Source organism: Euleptes europaea, chromosome 4 (genome assembly GCF_029931775.1).
Source record: "Euleptes europaea isolate rEulEur1 chromosome 4, rEulEur1.hap1, whole genome shotgun sequence".
NCBI lineage: Eukaryota > Metazoa > Chordata > Lepidosauria > Squamata > Sphaerodactylidae > Euleptes > Euleptes europaea.
Genome location: NC_079315.1, coordinates 59,659,471 through 59,674,080, shown reverse-complemented (window position 1 = coordinate 59,674,080; position 14,610 = coordinate 59,659,471). Strand labels below are relative to the sequence as shown.

The 14,610-nt window shown below is 40.3% G+C and overlaps 1 protein-coding gene across 1 annotated transcript in view; it reads left to right on the top strand.

Annotated features, from left to right (window-relative positions):
• The first annotated feature begins 466 nt into the window (after nt 1–466).
• Nucleotides 467–14,610, top strand: part of CNTNAP4 (contactin associated protein family member 4) — a 283,814-nt gene continuing 269,670 nt past the window's right edge. The window contains exon 1 of the mRNA XM_056848494.1: nt 467–874. Within this exon, the coding sequence (XP_056704472.1) occupies nt 790–874 (85 nt within the window). The 5' untranslated portion in view covers nt 467–789. The remainder of the gene's footprint in view (nt 875–14,610) is intronic.

Genomic DNA, 14,610 nt, shown 5'->3' with positions numbered 1-14,610 from the left:
AAACTGGAATCTGGGCACTTTATTTCTTATTAAAGAAATGCACTCTCCTGTGGCATCAGTGGCAGATGAATGCCAATTCTGTGGCTGTGTGCAAGTTTAACTGCAGATGCAAATGACAGTTTTGTTGCATAGTAGCAATCTCTGGCAAGCATGTTCTAGAATTATAATCTGTCCAGTATTTATAAATGCTGTAGCAGCTGAAAGCTCCCTATAAATACAGAATAAATGGAACATGATGATGGAAAGCAAATATAAATTGTTTCCACCAGCACCCTTCCTCTAGCTCTTTTTCTTTCTCCCCTTCCTACTGCATGACCATAAAGAATTGGGAACAGTAATAATCCAGCAGGGAAGCTTGACTGGCACACATGTGCAGGCTGTTCTCTTTATTGTCTGGCTTTCATTGTAGACTCACATTTCCTACCTGTCACCACAAGGGGTGTCCAGGACACATTATGTGCGTGAAGCTTCAGTAACCAAACTGTACAGTGTAGTCTAGCAGTTTAGCTCTGAGTGATTCTGTGAAATTAGAGGAGATATTCTTGCAGCTGCTCTTCAGGGATTGCTGTTGTTAGGGGGGAGAAAGAGGAGATCTTGCGATGTGAGTGTGTGTATATATGAGAAGATGCAGAGAGCATTTGACTGAGCTCTTTGGCCACTGGGAAGCACTGAAAGACAGAGAGACAGAGAGTGAAGAGAGCAGAGGAGGCAGGAACAGGCTGAAGTGCAGAGCAGCTCTGCCTGTTTCCTAATACTCTGGCTCTTTTGGGTGCCTCAGTCAATGACAACATGGATTCTTTCACTGAAATCTTTGTCAGGCTGCTGTTTTTGGCTGTTTCTCATTACTGGAATGCTTTAGTAGCAGGAAACAAATGTAAGTATTGCATGTGGATATTCAACTTGGACCAGATTGTTCTGAAAACTTATGGCTTATTACTGTGGGATCAGGGCTAGAAACGTAGTTCTTGAAATACATCTATACAGCTGGAATTGTAACAGCAAGTAAATGGGGCTAAAAGCATTTTAATAGTGGGGGGAAATGTCATCTTTCTATGTTTAGCATTTTCATAAGATTGCAATCAGAGGTCTATTGACTAGGTTCAGGCTCCCCTATAATTGGAAATTCACATTTCATCAATTAGCTGTACGCTCTGCATTGTTTCCTTTCAAAAATGCTTTCTATACAGGATGGAGTGCAGTATTTTGCAAGGAGTGAAATCTTTTGTGTGGATTACTGGCATACTGCTATTCTTGGCTGCATCAGCTTGGCTTTGAGTAATTTGTAATTTTACAGACAGGTATCTGCCTGTATCTCATCAATGAAGAGTAACTCTACTGTACTACGGAGCTCAAAGCACAGCAAATGTAGTGAGAAGCAAAGACTGAGAACATTTTATGGGATGTTTATCGATTGTTCGTGTGTGTCCCAGCAGCAGAATTCTATCAGCTGCAGCAAAGTTTTTTTTGGGGGGGGAGGGGGGAGGGGTTTGGTCTGTTTGTGTTTCCCCAGTGGGTTAAAATGCTGAAGAAAAGTCCAATGCAATTCTTAAGAGTCTGTTCCCTGGAAATTCAGTAACTGTTATTACTTTGGGATAAATAGTTTCCAAGGCTGTGCAGAGACATCAAAGTCTAATGTGTATATTTTTATGTGTTTGGTAATGGATCTTAGGGGTCCTAATGGCCCATAGACCAAAGTTTGCATTAATTTGTCCAGTGTTCTTCCAATTTATGTTTTAAAATTTTCTGTAGGCTCTTCTTATGCAGCATATGAAGCCACATATAAAATTATGTCAGAAACAGTGACTATAGTTTGAGAAAGTGATTGCTGATGCAGGCAGGAATTCATTGATAAGATTACAACCCTACTGGAGGAGAAAGCTCCTTGAGAACATCTAAGAAATGGACAAGGGAAGTGGAAGTTCTGTAGTTTCCTATCTATTGCCTTTTTGTATTAAAGGCTCAGAATTGAATTAGACCAAAATGATCTTTGGTTGTCGTTCAGTTATAATATCTCATTTGACATTCAAGTACTCTTGACCATGAAAAAAGAAGTTTCCTCTGTAAACCATCCTCCTGCAATCTATACATCCTTTTTTTTTTTTACATTTCCCCCTTATTCTGTTTTGTGCACTTCTTGAATTCAAAAGGCCATTATAATTGCATCACACATTAATAATATTTGGCACTATACACTGGATTAAATCAGGTGCTTGCAATGAGACATATTAAATCTATAGCAACACTGGACTCATAGACTCTAACAAAGCAGCAAAGCACTAGAGGTCACTCTTACAATTTAGGAAGCAATGCTCAGAGAAATACCAAGCTTCTTCCTAACACACAATTAGAATGGGATACAATAATACATTGTATGCCACTTCCTCACAGTTTTCCAAGACAGCACAATTCTAAATTCCATAAAGCTCCCAGAAAGATATTTTTTCATATACTTATGAGATGAGATGCAATCTAATGAATAGAATCATTTTTCATATATGAAAACAGAGAATTAAAAAAAAACCTGAAGATTTTCTTGGTCTACTTTGTTAGAGAGAACTAATGTTGTAATTTGGAAAGGTATACGTAATGTTCATTAAATTTAAGAGTACATCTGTCCCTATGCCAGAGAATTGAGTTGGACAATAGCACATTGGTTGCACAAATCTATCTCTATTAACTGTTCACACAAAGAAATGTACTGTTATGTGTCATGATCTCTTTGTAATGGATATCCATCCCACTCTATAGAAAATTTGTCAGGATCTTATCACAAATTAATGTTAGTGATATTTGTGACTCCATTGCTAGATGATTTCCTAAACTACTTTTATAGATCCCATCATAATCTATGAGAACTTTTGTGGCAGTAATAGCTCTCTGTTCCACTAAGAACTTGAGCACCATTGCAGATTCTTCCTGCTAGTTAAGCCAGGCAATAACTCCAGGCAGTAGTTTACTGAGTTAGTTCTCATTCACTCATGTGTCTGCTCCTTGTTTGTTTATATCATTGATCTTAACCTTTCTACTGTGAACACTGAGCCACAGATAACCCATAATTGAAGACAATTTTTTAACATGCTTAAGGTATTAGAAATTTGCAAGCCTTAGTACATGAAGCTTAGATATCAAATTTTGAACGATACATATTTTACTTTGTTTCTGAAGTATATTGCTAGATGGTTTATCAAACATAGTAATGGTTGTCCTTGGGAACACTTACATTTTTAAAGTGCAAGCAATTCAGCTCCAAAAGTTATTTTTTTCCCCTGAGAAATTAAAACTTGCTATGTAATTGAAGAAAACATGACCTATCCACCCTTAAATGTGAAACTGAAAACTCACATTAAACATTAAAGCACAAACAAAAGCTGTTCTAAAGTTCTACTTGTACACCTAGCATAGGAACTTTTGCAAATAAAAGCACTTTTTTGTATTTGAAGGTAATTTCATCAGCAATAAAGTAGATGTTTGATGGCATGGTGTAGTGGTTGAGAGTGGCAAACTCTTATCTGGGGAAGTGGGTTTGATTCCCCGCTCCTCCACATGAAGCCTGCTGGGTGACCTTGGGCTAGTCACAGCTCTCTCAGAACTCTCTCAACCCCACCTACCTCACAAGGTGCCTGTTATGGGGAGAGGAAGGGAAGGTAATTGTGAGCTGCTTTGAGACTCCTTAAAGGTAGAGAAAAAGTGGGGTATAAAAACCAACTCTTCTTCTTCTGCGTGAAGCTGTGTCATGAAACTTTTATTTGTGTGGAACTGCCCTCAAAACTCTTCCGAAAACAAGCATTGCATAAAATATGTCTCTCACATTTTTCAACTCCTCTGTGACCAAAATTATCAGGAATACTCTGATAGCCATAAAATAAATCAACTTAATTTGTAACGACTTCTACAAAATGTCCCATTTCTACCAATGAAAGTACTATCTTTAGAAAAGTTATTGTCTCCTGTATATACCACAGAATTTAGAACTTCATAACAACAAATCTAATTAACTGTTGTTAGCATTGCAGAGATTCTGTTGTGTTATTCTGCTAGTGAGATGTCAGTTATACTTTTAAATTCAATGATACAATTATGAGGTCATCATTTCCAGATACCAGAATAGAATGACATAAGAAGGGCCATTAAAAAAAAAAAATCCTGGAAGCTGAGTTTTACTGGAAATAAAAGGGAATACTATAAGATGTTCTATATTATCATCATCCCTTCTTCCTTTTATTTGAAAACTTTATACTGGTGAAATATTACTTTATTGACCTTTCTTTGTGCTGAAGCTTCGTTGGGATAATAGAAATATATTAGCAAGTGTGACAATGTTGTTGTTGCTAAACTGTTGATGAACATGGCATTTTACAAAGGAGTATAAATAAAGCAAGCTAGGTCCCTGTTCCAAGGAGCTCATAAACTAAATAGAGCACAGTCTTGGGGATGAGGGGTAATTTCACCATGGCCAGGGATGTCGTAGCCATAGCGCAGCCGGGCAGCCTCCTGAGCATTTTGTTGCACCGAGGTGAGCAAGCCGCACAAGAAAATATCCCAAAGCCCCGTAGAACTGCTGTATGCAGTTTCATGGGGCTATGCCACCATTTTTGCTGGCGTAACTTAACGCCAGCAAAAAATGACATTACAGGGGCGAAAGGGCTTAGGGAACTGACGAAGGTCAGCCCTACCCTTGGGAATGCCCCTTTGGCTCTAATGTGAGCCCCTGTGCTGGAGGAGCAGTACCGCAAAGGCTGCGCCTGCGCCCATGCCTCGCACTGCTATGCTGCTCCCCAGCGCCAGCGTAAGTGGTCCAGCACCACTGGAAGTGTCCATGTGGACAGCACAAATGGAACTTATGATGGCACCAGTGATGGATCTACTATGAAACTAATGCAGCATAGGCTTCAGGGCCCCTAATCCCAGAGGGACCCTGAAGCAACTTTTTTTTTTAATTGAGTGAATTTTTCAACAAAATTGATGGAGTTTTTAAGTGTATGTTATTAAAATAAGGCTATTTTAGTGACAGAATCATAAGCCAATGGGTTGAAGTACTTAATATTGACCTTAGAATATTCTCTAATACCCCCATTTCATATGGCCTCAAAATGTCCCTGTAATTGGTCAAATTTCAAAAATTTCTCGGGGGCTTGCAGCGCCCAAACTCCCAGCTGTACGGGCTTGCTGAGCTCATCAGAATATATTCATAGCTTACATTTTGGCAGCTGGATCCTCAAATTCTTTCTTGGTGCACAGCTTAATAGTTCTATAGCTCATCCCTTAGCCTAGAGCCAATTGGATCCATAAAAAGTAATCTGAATTCTCAATTCAGGCTGCACTCATCTCACTTGTGCATTTTGACACAAAAAAATCAGATTTTCACCTCTTTATCCTAACGAGCCCCCTCTGATGACCTTCTGCCTCCCTATTAGAGAATGAACCAATACATCTGCCATAGAACAACCCCACTGAAGAAGATAACAGTGGTTACCCAGACCTCGTTGCTGGTGGGAAGGGGCTCACTGTATGGCCCATTTTCAAAGACTCCATCGTACCATCCTGTTTTCCACCATTTGGGTCTTGAGGTCCTTGCAAGGGCAGCAAGGCCCTTTTGACCTTGTTGGATGTTGCCCTATTGTTGCTGGTTGTGAAGAGACCCCATAACAGTTCAAGCTTCAGGGTCCCAAAAATGTAGGTCTGCCACTGGCTGGTGCAAGGGTCACACCACCTCCAAAGGCCTTACCCCCCCCCATAGGGCTGATAGTGTAGGAGACAACAAGAGGATGTAAAGAAAAGTCAAGGATAAAGAAAATAGAGAGATAAGGAATGAAAGCACGAGACAATAATGCAATGGCATGAACTTCAGCTATGTCATGAATGAAAAGGACTAGACACTACACCTGTTGTGAAGAGTCTGGGTGTGATCCTTGATGCCTCCTAATCTATGGAGGCCCAGGTCACAGCCGTGGTCAAGGCAGCATTCTTCGATCTCCAGCTGGGCCTGGCAGCTGGTGCCTTACCTCTCCTGCCCAGATCTAGCCACAGTTATCCATGCAACGGTCACCTCTAGGCTGGATTACTGTAACACGCTCTGTGTAGGGCTGCCCTTGTGGCTGTTCTGAAGGATCGAGCTGGTACAGAATGCAACAGCGAGGCTCCTTATGGGGGCCTCACTCCGAGAACATATACAGCCAGTGCTCTGACAACGGCACTGGCTCCAGCTGGGGTATTGGATCAGGTTTAAGGTGCTGGTTTTGACCTTTAAAGCCTTACACAGTCTGGGACCCTCGCATCTTTGGGACCACCTCTCCTGGTACACCCCCTGAAGGACATTGTGTACTGCTGATAATAACTTGTTGGTGGTTCCCAACCCTATGAGTGTGCACCCTATGAGTGTCCCTGCGGGACCTGAAAGAGTTCTGCAGGGCCTGTAAAACAGAACTATTCCACTAAGCCTACAAGTGAGGGCAGCTGCAGGTGGTATTAATGCTGGCCTCTCTACTCGCCCCCTTTCTTCTTTTTACAACTGGTGTTTTATATGGGGGCAGTCCGCCTGCTTGATTCTGGCGCTCATTATGCTGCCATCTGTTTTAATAATTTATGAGACTGTATTTTATTATTTTAGATGTTTTATTGCTACATATATATTTGTGATTTTAATGTTACCCACTTTGAGCCTGGTCTTGGCTGGGGAGGGCAGGTTAGAAATTCAAAAAATAAAGAAATAAAATAGAGTTAAGCCAAATGTTTGATAAAGGAGATGAGAGAGAAAGAACACTAAATACACAAGTGATGTTGGAAGGGGTATTTCCAAATGGAGGAGGTGAGATAGTAAGTAGAAATAAATTTGATATGCTAAGGGAGAGCATTCATGAGCAAGTTTGTTCAGAAGTAAGTTCCATTTTATTCAATAGGGCTTACTATCAGGGAAGTGTTTTGAGCATTGTAGCCTGTGATAGAAATTATATCTACTCCTTTGAAGTCTATATCTGTCACTTGTAGAAGTGAACGTTGCATACAGCTGTCATTGGCCATTAACGCATGGCCATAATCGAATTTATTTGTCCCTGGTGTATCTCACGTTTTATGTTCCCGCATTCAAAAAATTGAACGCACGGGGACATAAAACAGGGACAAACAAATTTGGCTGCTTTCCCCGCCAGGTAGAAGTCATTGCCCGGTCCTGGCCAGGAAAGCAGCGGCGGCACCTTTTCCTCCCCCACCCCACGCCCTCTCTCCCCCCCCCCAGCCAGCATTTGAAGCTCACCTCCAAGCAGCCTGCTGCCTGGACCCCCCCTGTTAGAGGGGAAGTGGCAGCAGCCCCTTCCGGCGCGCCAGGTCTTCGCACTTCACTGGGCAGGCTGCTCGGAGGTGAGCTTCAAACGCCGGTGGGGGGGCGGCATGGGGAGAGGGGGGGAGAGAGGCGGGAGTGGGGGGTTAGGGGAGGAACAGGTGCCACCGCTGCTGCTCTCCCGACCGGGGCCGGGTAGTGTCTTCCTCCCGGCAGGGAAAGGAGCTGCCGCCGCTGCTGCCGGGGCCCAGAAGTCTCCCGGTGGGGAGTCGATCCGGGCGCCCGGCACACACGGGCGAGCGCCTTCCTCTGTTGCACGACTTTTATTTAAGTCGCAATAACAGAGGAATTAGTTCTCCCGGGAATGTAGCGAAAGGCAGAGAGGTCAACGCGCGCTTGTGGAAAGCACGTGCGTGGGGACCTTGCCAATTCGCTGCATTCCCGGGAGAAAAGAGAGAGAAAGCACCCATGTGTTAACAGCCATTGTTTCATACAGACACAATTTGTGTTCACCAGTACCACCTTGGTAAATGAACAGTTGTTCTGCCCTGTACCTTAAACTAAGAATGAGATTATGTTGTTGTGTCAATTACACAGCCAACTTTCTGATAAATATAGAGCTAAGTCTTTTATTAAATATCTTCAGTTTAAAGTTAGCAGAAGCCAGGTTGACCAGATTCCATACTGCATCTTCTGGCCAGAGGGAGACAGGAAGGAGGAAAGAAGATTATCCTTCTCTCCAGTCACTGTCTGGAACTAACTGAACAGCAGCCATCACTGCATAGCAGTACCACCATAAAGTAGACTGGAAAGGCAAAGGGAAAAGTGAAGTCTTTTCTGATTTGGATACATTCAAAGGTTTCTGGAGTTGTTGCCTTGCCCCTTATTGTAGGCAGGTGTAACCAACAACATATATCCCAAATGCATGGACTATGAACATTCGTGGCTTTTGGAAGGTTTATAACGAACATTTCTGACCCCACATTGATATTTTGGTCTGCTCAGCCAAGTTACTTATAAAATATGGGTTTAGGGAGCTGAAAGAATACAGAGGAGAAGCTAGAGTGTTTACTTGGTACTCCCATTAAATCTGTTTACCAAGAGGACTACTGATCCCTCTCCCCAAAGATTTATATGATTTGAGGGTGGGTTTAGTCCCAGCAAAAGTCCTAATGTTCCAGAGTAATGCAAGGGATAAGGGCTGCCCATTGAACTCCAGGTGTTTCTTAGGGAAAGAGATTAAGCAGAGATTTGGTGGCTGAGAATGGTACAGTTGGAGGAGTGAATGATACAAGCAGGTATGTTAAAGGAAACAAGTATTTATATACGGTATAGTAATGATCAGTGTGTAATGATCATGACCTCAGTTTGATCCCAACGGAAGTTGGTTTCAGGTAGCCGGTTCAAGGTTGACTCAGCGTTCCATCTGTCCAAGGTCAGTAAAATGAGTACCCAGCTTGCTGGGGGTAAAGGGAAGATGACTGGAGAAGGAACTGGCAAATCACCTGTAAACAAAGTCTGCCTAATAAATTTCGAGATATGATGTCACCCCATGGGTCAGGAGTGACCTGGTGCTTACACAGGGGACCTTTACCTTTTTTAATGATCAGTGAATTAACAGAATCTTCCAAAGATAACAGAGTATTAATGGTGAAATGACAATAATAATGTAATACTAAACACTACCTTTGGAGTTGCCAACTACGGGTTGGAAAATTCCTGGAGATTTGGGGAGGGGAAGGACCTCAGCAGGGAATAATGCCATAGAGTTCACCCTCCAAAGCAGCCATTTTCTCCAGTAAAATGGATATCTGTAGTCTGGAGATCGACTGTAATTCCACTGTATATGTGGGAGGAAGAGTTTTACAAGAGAGATTAAAAAAAAGGAACACATCCTCATCGCAAAGATAAAATGTGACCCACCAAGTGAAGTCAACAATTCTTGGAAAACCAGCTGACATCATCATCTCATTAGGCTAATATCAAGATGTCATTTGTATGAACTGGTGCCTCCACATGGCCAATGAGTGAGTGGCATCCACAATTCCCAGAATAACAGGCTTAAAAAAGATATATTTATTTTATTTATTAATTATTTACATTTATATCCCGCCCTCGTTCCCAGCAAGCTGGGCTCAGGTTGGCTCACAACACAATATAAAAAACATCTATTAAAATCTATATTAAAACATCTATATTAAAACATACCTTAAAATTCATACCACATAGTATGAAACAAGATGGTGTAATTTCAGCTGCTGGGCAGTCCTGACCAGCCAGTGAACCCCAAAACCAGTTGGGGGAGGATGGGAAGATCAGCAATTTGTAACAATGGAAAGGCTTGCAGCTGCCCTCAGGTGTAGGCCTGGCGGAACAGTTCTGTTTTGCAGGCCCTGCGGAACTCATTTAGGTCCCGCAGGGCCCTGATGTTATTTGGTAGACTGTTCCACCAGCCCTGGCCCTTGTCAAGGACAGCCGCACACAACCAGTAAGTTGTTGTTCCCTGAGCACAAGGCTCTCTGGGGGATATTCCAGGAGAGGCAGTCCCATAGGTACGATGGTCCCAGACGGTGTAAGGCTTTAAAGGTTAAAACCAGCATCTTGAACCTGATCTGATGCTCCAGCTGGAGCCAGTGCAGTTGTTTCAGCACTGGAGTTATGTGCTCTTGCAGCGAGGCCCCAGAAAGGAGCCTCGCCGCGGCACTTTGCACCAGCTGGAGCCTCCTGATCAGTCCCAAGGGCAGCCCTGCATAGATCTACCACAATCTTAGGAATCAGGGTGGCCATGGCTGCTCTGGAGACCAAATGTCCTAGAAAACTGAAATGTTCATTAATTCTATATAACATTTTAAGGTACTGTTTGTGGCCATTTATCTCTTACCTAGAGGCTGGCCTGTTCATTCTATAGAACCCATACAAGGATGTTGATAGCAAGTGATTAATAACATTGGAGGATGTTCAACTGAATAAGGTTAGATAATATGGTGGATATGGTTATGGAGCATTAATCACAGAGGGGATTTGGACAGGGTCACAAAATTACTTGTATCTATAACATTCCATTGCCTGTACACATGTATAAAAAAGGGATGTGCATAGTAGTTAAACCATTACAGTATCCTGACATACTAACTAGTAGTGCCCACATTTAATCAAATCAGATATGAATGACATGATGAAATTACACTTAAACTGGTTACCTTGAGCATCATTAAGAGGGCTAATACGAAATATCAATATGTCTTATTTTAAAATCCAGGTACTTTTTGAAGCACCTTGCCAGAATTAGTTTTCTTCAAAGATTCAATGCTTCTACATGCATAGTGCCTCATGCATGCTTGCTATAGCACAGTATGCTTTTAAAAATGTACTGCACAGTTTTTCCAAAATATTATATTTTTGGAGGAAGATTAAAAGAATCAGCAAGTTAAATAGCTTTACACTTACAAAAAATAACTTTACTGCTAATTCACCCAATGGTTCTTTGATTGCTTTTCAGAAGTTAATAGATAGTACAAAAAAGAATTATGAGCCTTCACATAATTGTATTCATATAATTTGCATTTTGCAAAACTCTTGGCAATATATTGTAAACATTAATAAAATGCTGTAAAATGCTGAATATACTTTTCTTGGCAAATGTAGAAATAATATTTAGTATGGAACACACAAAATCTAATTGTTTCTCAAGACCACATTTGTGTGCTCTTAACTGCTAAAAGATTTGTTACAGAAACCAACAGATACTTAAATGGTTAAAAACAAGTGATATCTTGTCAAAGGCTTTCACAGTCAGAGTTCATTGGTTCTTGTAGGTTATCCGGGCTGTGTAACCGTGGTCTTGGAATTTTCTTTCCTGACGTTTCGCCAGCAACTGTGGCAGGCATCTTCAGAGTAGTAACACTTCAGTGTTACTACCCTGAAGATGCCTGCCACAGTTGCTGGCGAAACGTCAGGAAAGAAAATTCCAAGACCACGGTTACACAGCCCGGATAACCTACAAGAACCAACAAGTGATATCTTATTCCTGAGCTGTACCAAATAATAAGATATACTTCACAAAAAAGTAATTAGTAGTTCTTTTCCCCAGCTGGATACACTTTTACTATACACATTTTACTATATTTACTATATTCATTCCTTCTGCTTGAAGCGCTTAAGGTAATTTCATTTGTTATTCTATTATATACGCATGGCATTTAATCCATAATTCTGTAGTTAGTAATTCAAAACTACTTAAAATGCCAAACATTTACGGATTTCAATCACATTTCAAATTATTCTGTTAGTACTTATTATATAGAAGATGAACACTATCATTTTTACCTACCAGCCTATGTTGTATTTTTTTATCATAATCTCATTCATTCTGGGTTTTTTTTTTTTTTTTGTAATCTCTTTTCCTCTTATCCTTTTTTGTACATTCCTTCACTATATTTGTTTTGGTTGTGCCTTAGGATTTCCTTTTAGTCCCCTGCTTGGTGAATTCCCCCAGGGGTTCCTGTCAAGAATCCTACTGGGCTCTGTAATAGTATTACTGCAACTGTTGGCTGGCCATGTGTTTGTTAAGTTAACGAGTCAGAATGGTTGACTGACAATGTTCAGAGATAGCAAACCACCAGGGGACTAACCATTCATGAGAGCTTGAAGCTGGTGTTACTTCCAGTTGAAGGGAGGGTGAAAGCACATCTATGTATGTGCAAAGAATTTAAAAGAAAGATGATCAATTTACAAAGCTTTGTTACATAAATGGAAATAGGTTGATTTTGAGAGAGCGAGAGAGAAGAATGCCATGCAAACATTCATTCTGGGTTGGGAGGGGTAAGCCAGTTTGGAAAAAACTTGCAAACAGGATAATTTCTAATGCTGAATCTGTATGACTGAGTATATGAACAAAGCCAACTGCCCTCCAGACTAAGAGCTCAACAATCCAAAGGTTAAACAATCTAAGGCCAAAGGTTAAACTATCTAATGATTATGTCAGTACAAAACATGTATATATTTCAGGATGGAATCTAATACCACATATAACTAGGGTTGCCAGGTCTATTTTTGCCACTAGTGGGAGATTTTGCGGCAGAGCCTGAGGAGGGTGGGGTTTAGGGAGGGGAGGGACTTCAATGCCATAGAGTCCAATTGCCAAAGTGGCCATTTTCTCCAGGTGAACTGATCTCTATCAGCTGGAGATCAGTTGCAATAGCAGGAGATCTCCAGCTAGTACCTACCAAATTGACATACTCATAGAACACAATAAGACATAAAATCACAGTTAGACTCTGACCATACGCGTTTTGGCCATACAGCCTTCTTCAGTGCTCTAAGCAATCAACATTCCAGAATAAAAAAATATACATAAATACATTAAAAAATCTTTATATGTACATTGTTTTCTGAAAAAATAAAAAGATGTAGAAATATAAAATAAAACAATTATACTGTATGTATCAATTACTGCAAGGTAACACATAAAATATATAACTACAAAACATCTTCCTCTGTTTTAGTTTTCCATCCACAAGGGAAACTAATCCTCGTGTGTGTTTCCCTCTTAAATGAGGGGATGTACTATTGCAGCCTAAAGTACAATAGAGGGATTGTTACCAAGTAATCCAAAATAAAAACTATGGTTCAACTGTCTTACCTACCATAAATACAATTATCAACATCACATAGTCATGAAGTAGTTATACTGTCTGGAGTAGTAATCAAGAAATAAGATCTATGGTACATTTAACACTTCCTCTATATACAAAATTAAGAAGTGATGTCATCTGGCTGATGCAATCTAATCAAGGGGGGTCTGGACTTAAAAATGCTGAATCATCTAATTAATGGTTGCCACGATAAACTGTGAGGGATGGGGTTTGAACGACATTTAAATTACAGAGCTATAACTCAAAAGACAACCTAATCCATAACCTCAGGTGCATATCCAGTCTATTTGATCATTCAACTCATAAGGTGCAAGTGTATTTAAAGTAAAAATCCAAAAAGTTTCTCTGCTCTTGAGTCTTTGGGGGATGTCTGTGTTAGATGCTTGGATCTTTTCAATAACCCAGAAATGCAGCTTGCTATCATTATGCTTCAAGGACATGTAATGATCAACAAGAGGAGTATTCTTTCTCTTCAAGAAGATGCAGCTTCTATGTTCTGAGATCCTAACCTTAACAGCATGGGTTGTATAAATGAGATCCAATATAAATGAGATTACACGAACATTTAATAGCATATATCTGCCAAAAGAATTTATCCATAAACTAAAAATAACTTTTTTCCAGACATAATTCAGCAATTTGACATAAACAGTATGTGGGAAGATGCGAAAAATCATCTCTAAGATCCCCTATCTCTTGCAAAACTACAGGAGCTTCATCCTGTGGTATATTTGTGTATAGTGAAATCACATATCAGGTAACAAAAATAAGATCTTCCATGTCCAATTGGATCCTATTAATATATACGACAAAACCCATGGTATCTTTCAAATATGTAGGGTTTTTTGAAATGAACGGTTTTAAATATTCATCTAGATACATAGCCAATGGTTCAAAAATAGAACCACACCAGGATACAATGGGTCTACTAGGAACTGGAACCACATTTTTATGAATTTTAGGTAGCAGATAAAATTGAGGAATTCTACTTTCTGTTTGTTGTAAAAATTCCAAAGTGGGTTTGGAGAAGTTCTCAGCAAGTAAGCTCTTGTTCAAAGTTCTTATGATCCCCCTTTTAATTTCAATAGTAGGATTGCTCTGGATTTCTTTATAATAGGCAATATTATGTAACTGTCTATGGGCTTCTTGGATATAATCCTCTCTGTCCCAAATCACCACTGCCCCTCCCTTATCAGCAGGTTTGAATACCACTTCTTCTTGATCCATTAAAGATTCTAATGCTTGTCTCTGTTGTAGTCAGAGTGTACCAGACTGCTTTATCTGTTTGGCTCATATTGTTTATGTCTTCCAAAACTACTTCCTGGAAGGCTAACATCCTAGGGTGTTGAAATTAGATTTAGGTTTAAATGTTAAGGTGTGTTGCTGCCTATATTCTTCTTCACCTTTAAAAACATCTGCAAACCTAATTTTTTCTAAATAAATGCTGCATTTCTACCTTGGATCTAAGAAATAATGATGTGGAGTAGGAATAAATGAAAAACCTTTTTTCAAAACAGATATCTCCATTTCCAATAAATGGCACATGGATAAATTAATTACCTGTTGGTTTTGCAAATTTTCTTTTTGTATTGCTTCCTAGGTTATGCATTTTTGTATCTCTTCCCTGGCCTCCCTAAAAAATCCATGTTGTTAGAAGTGTTAACTTTGGGCCCTGTAGAACCC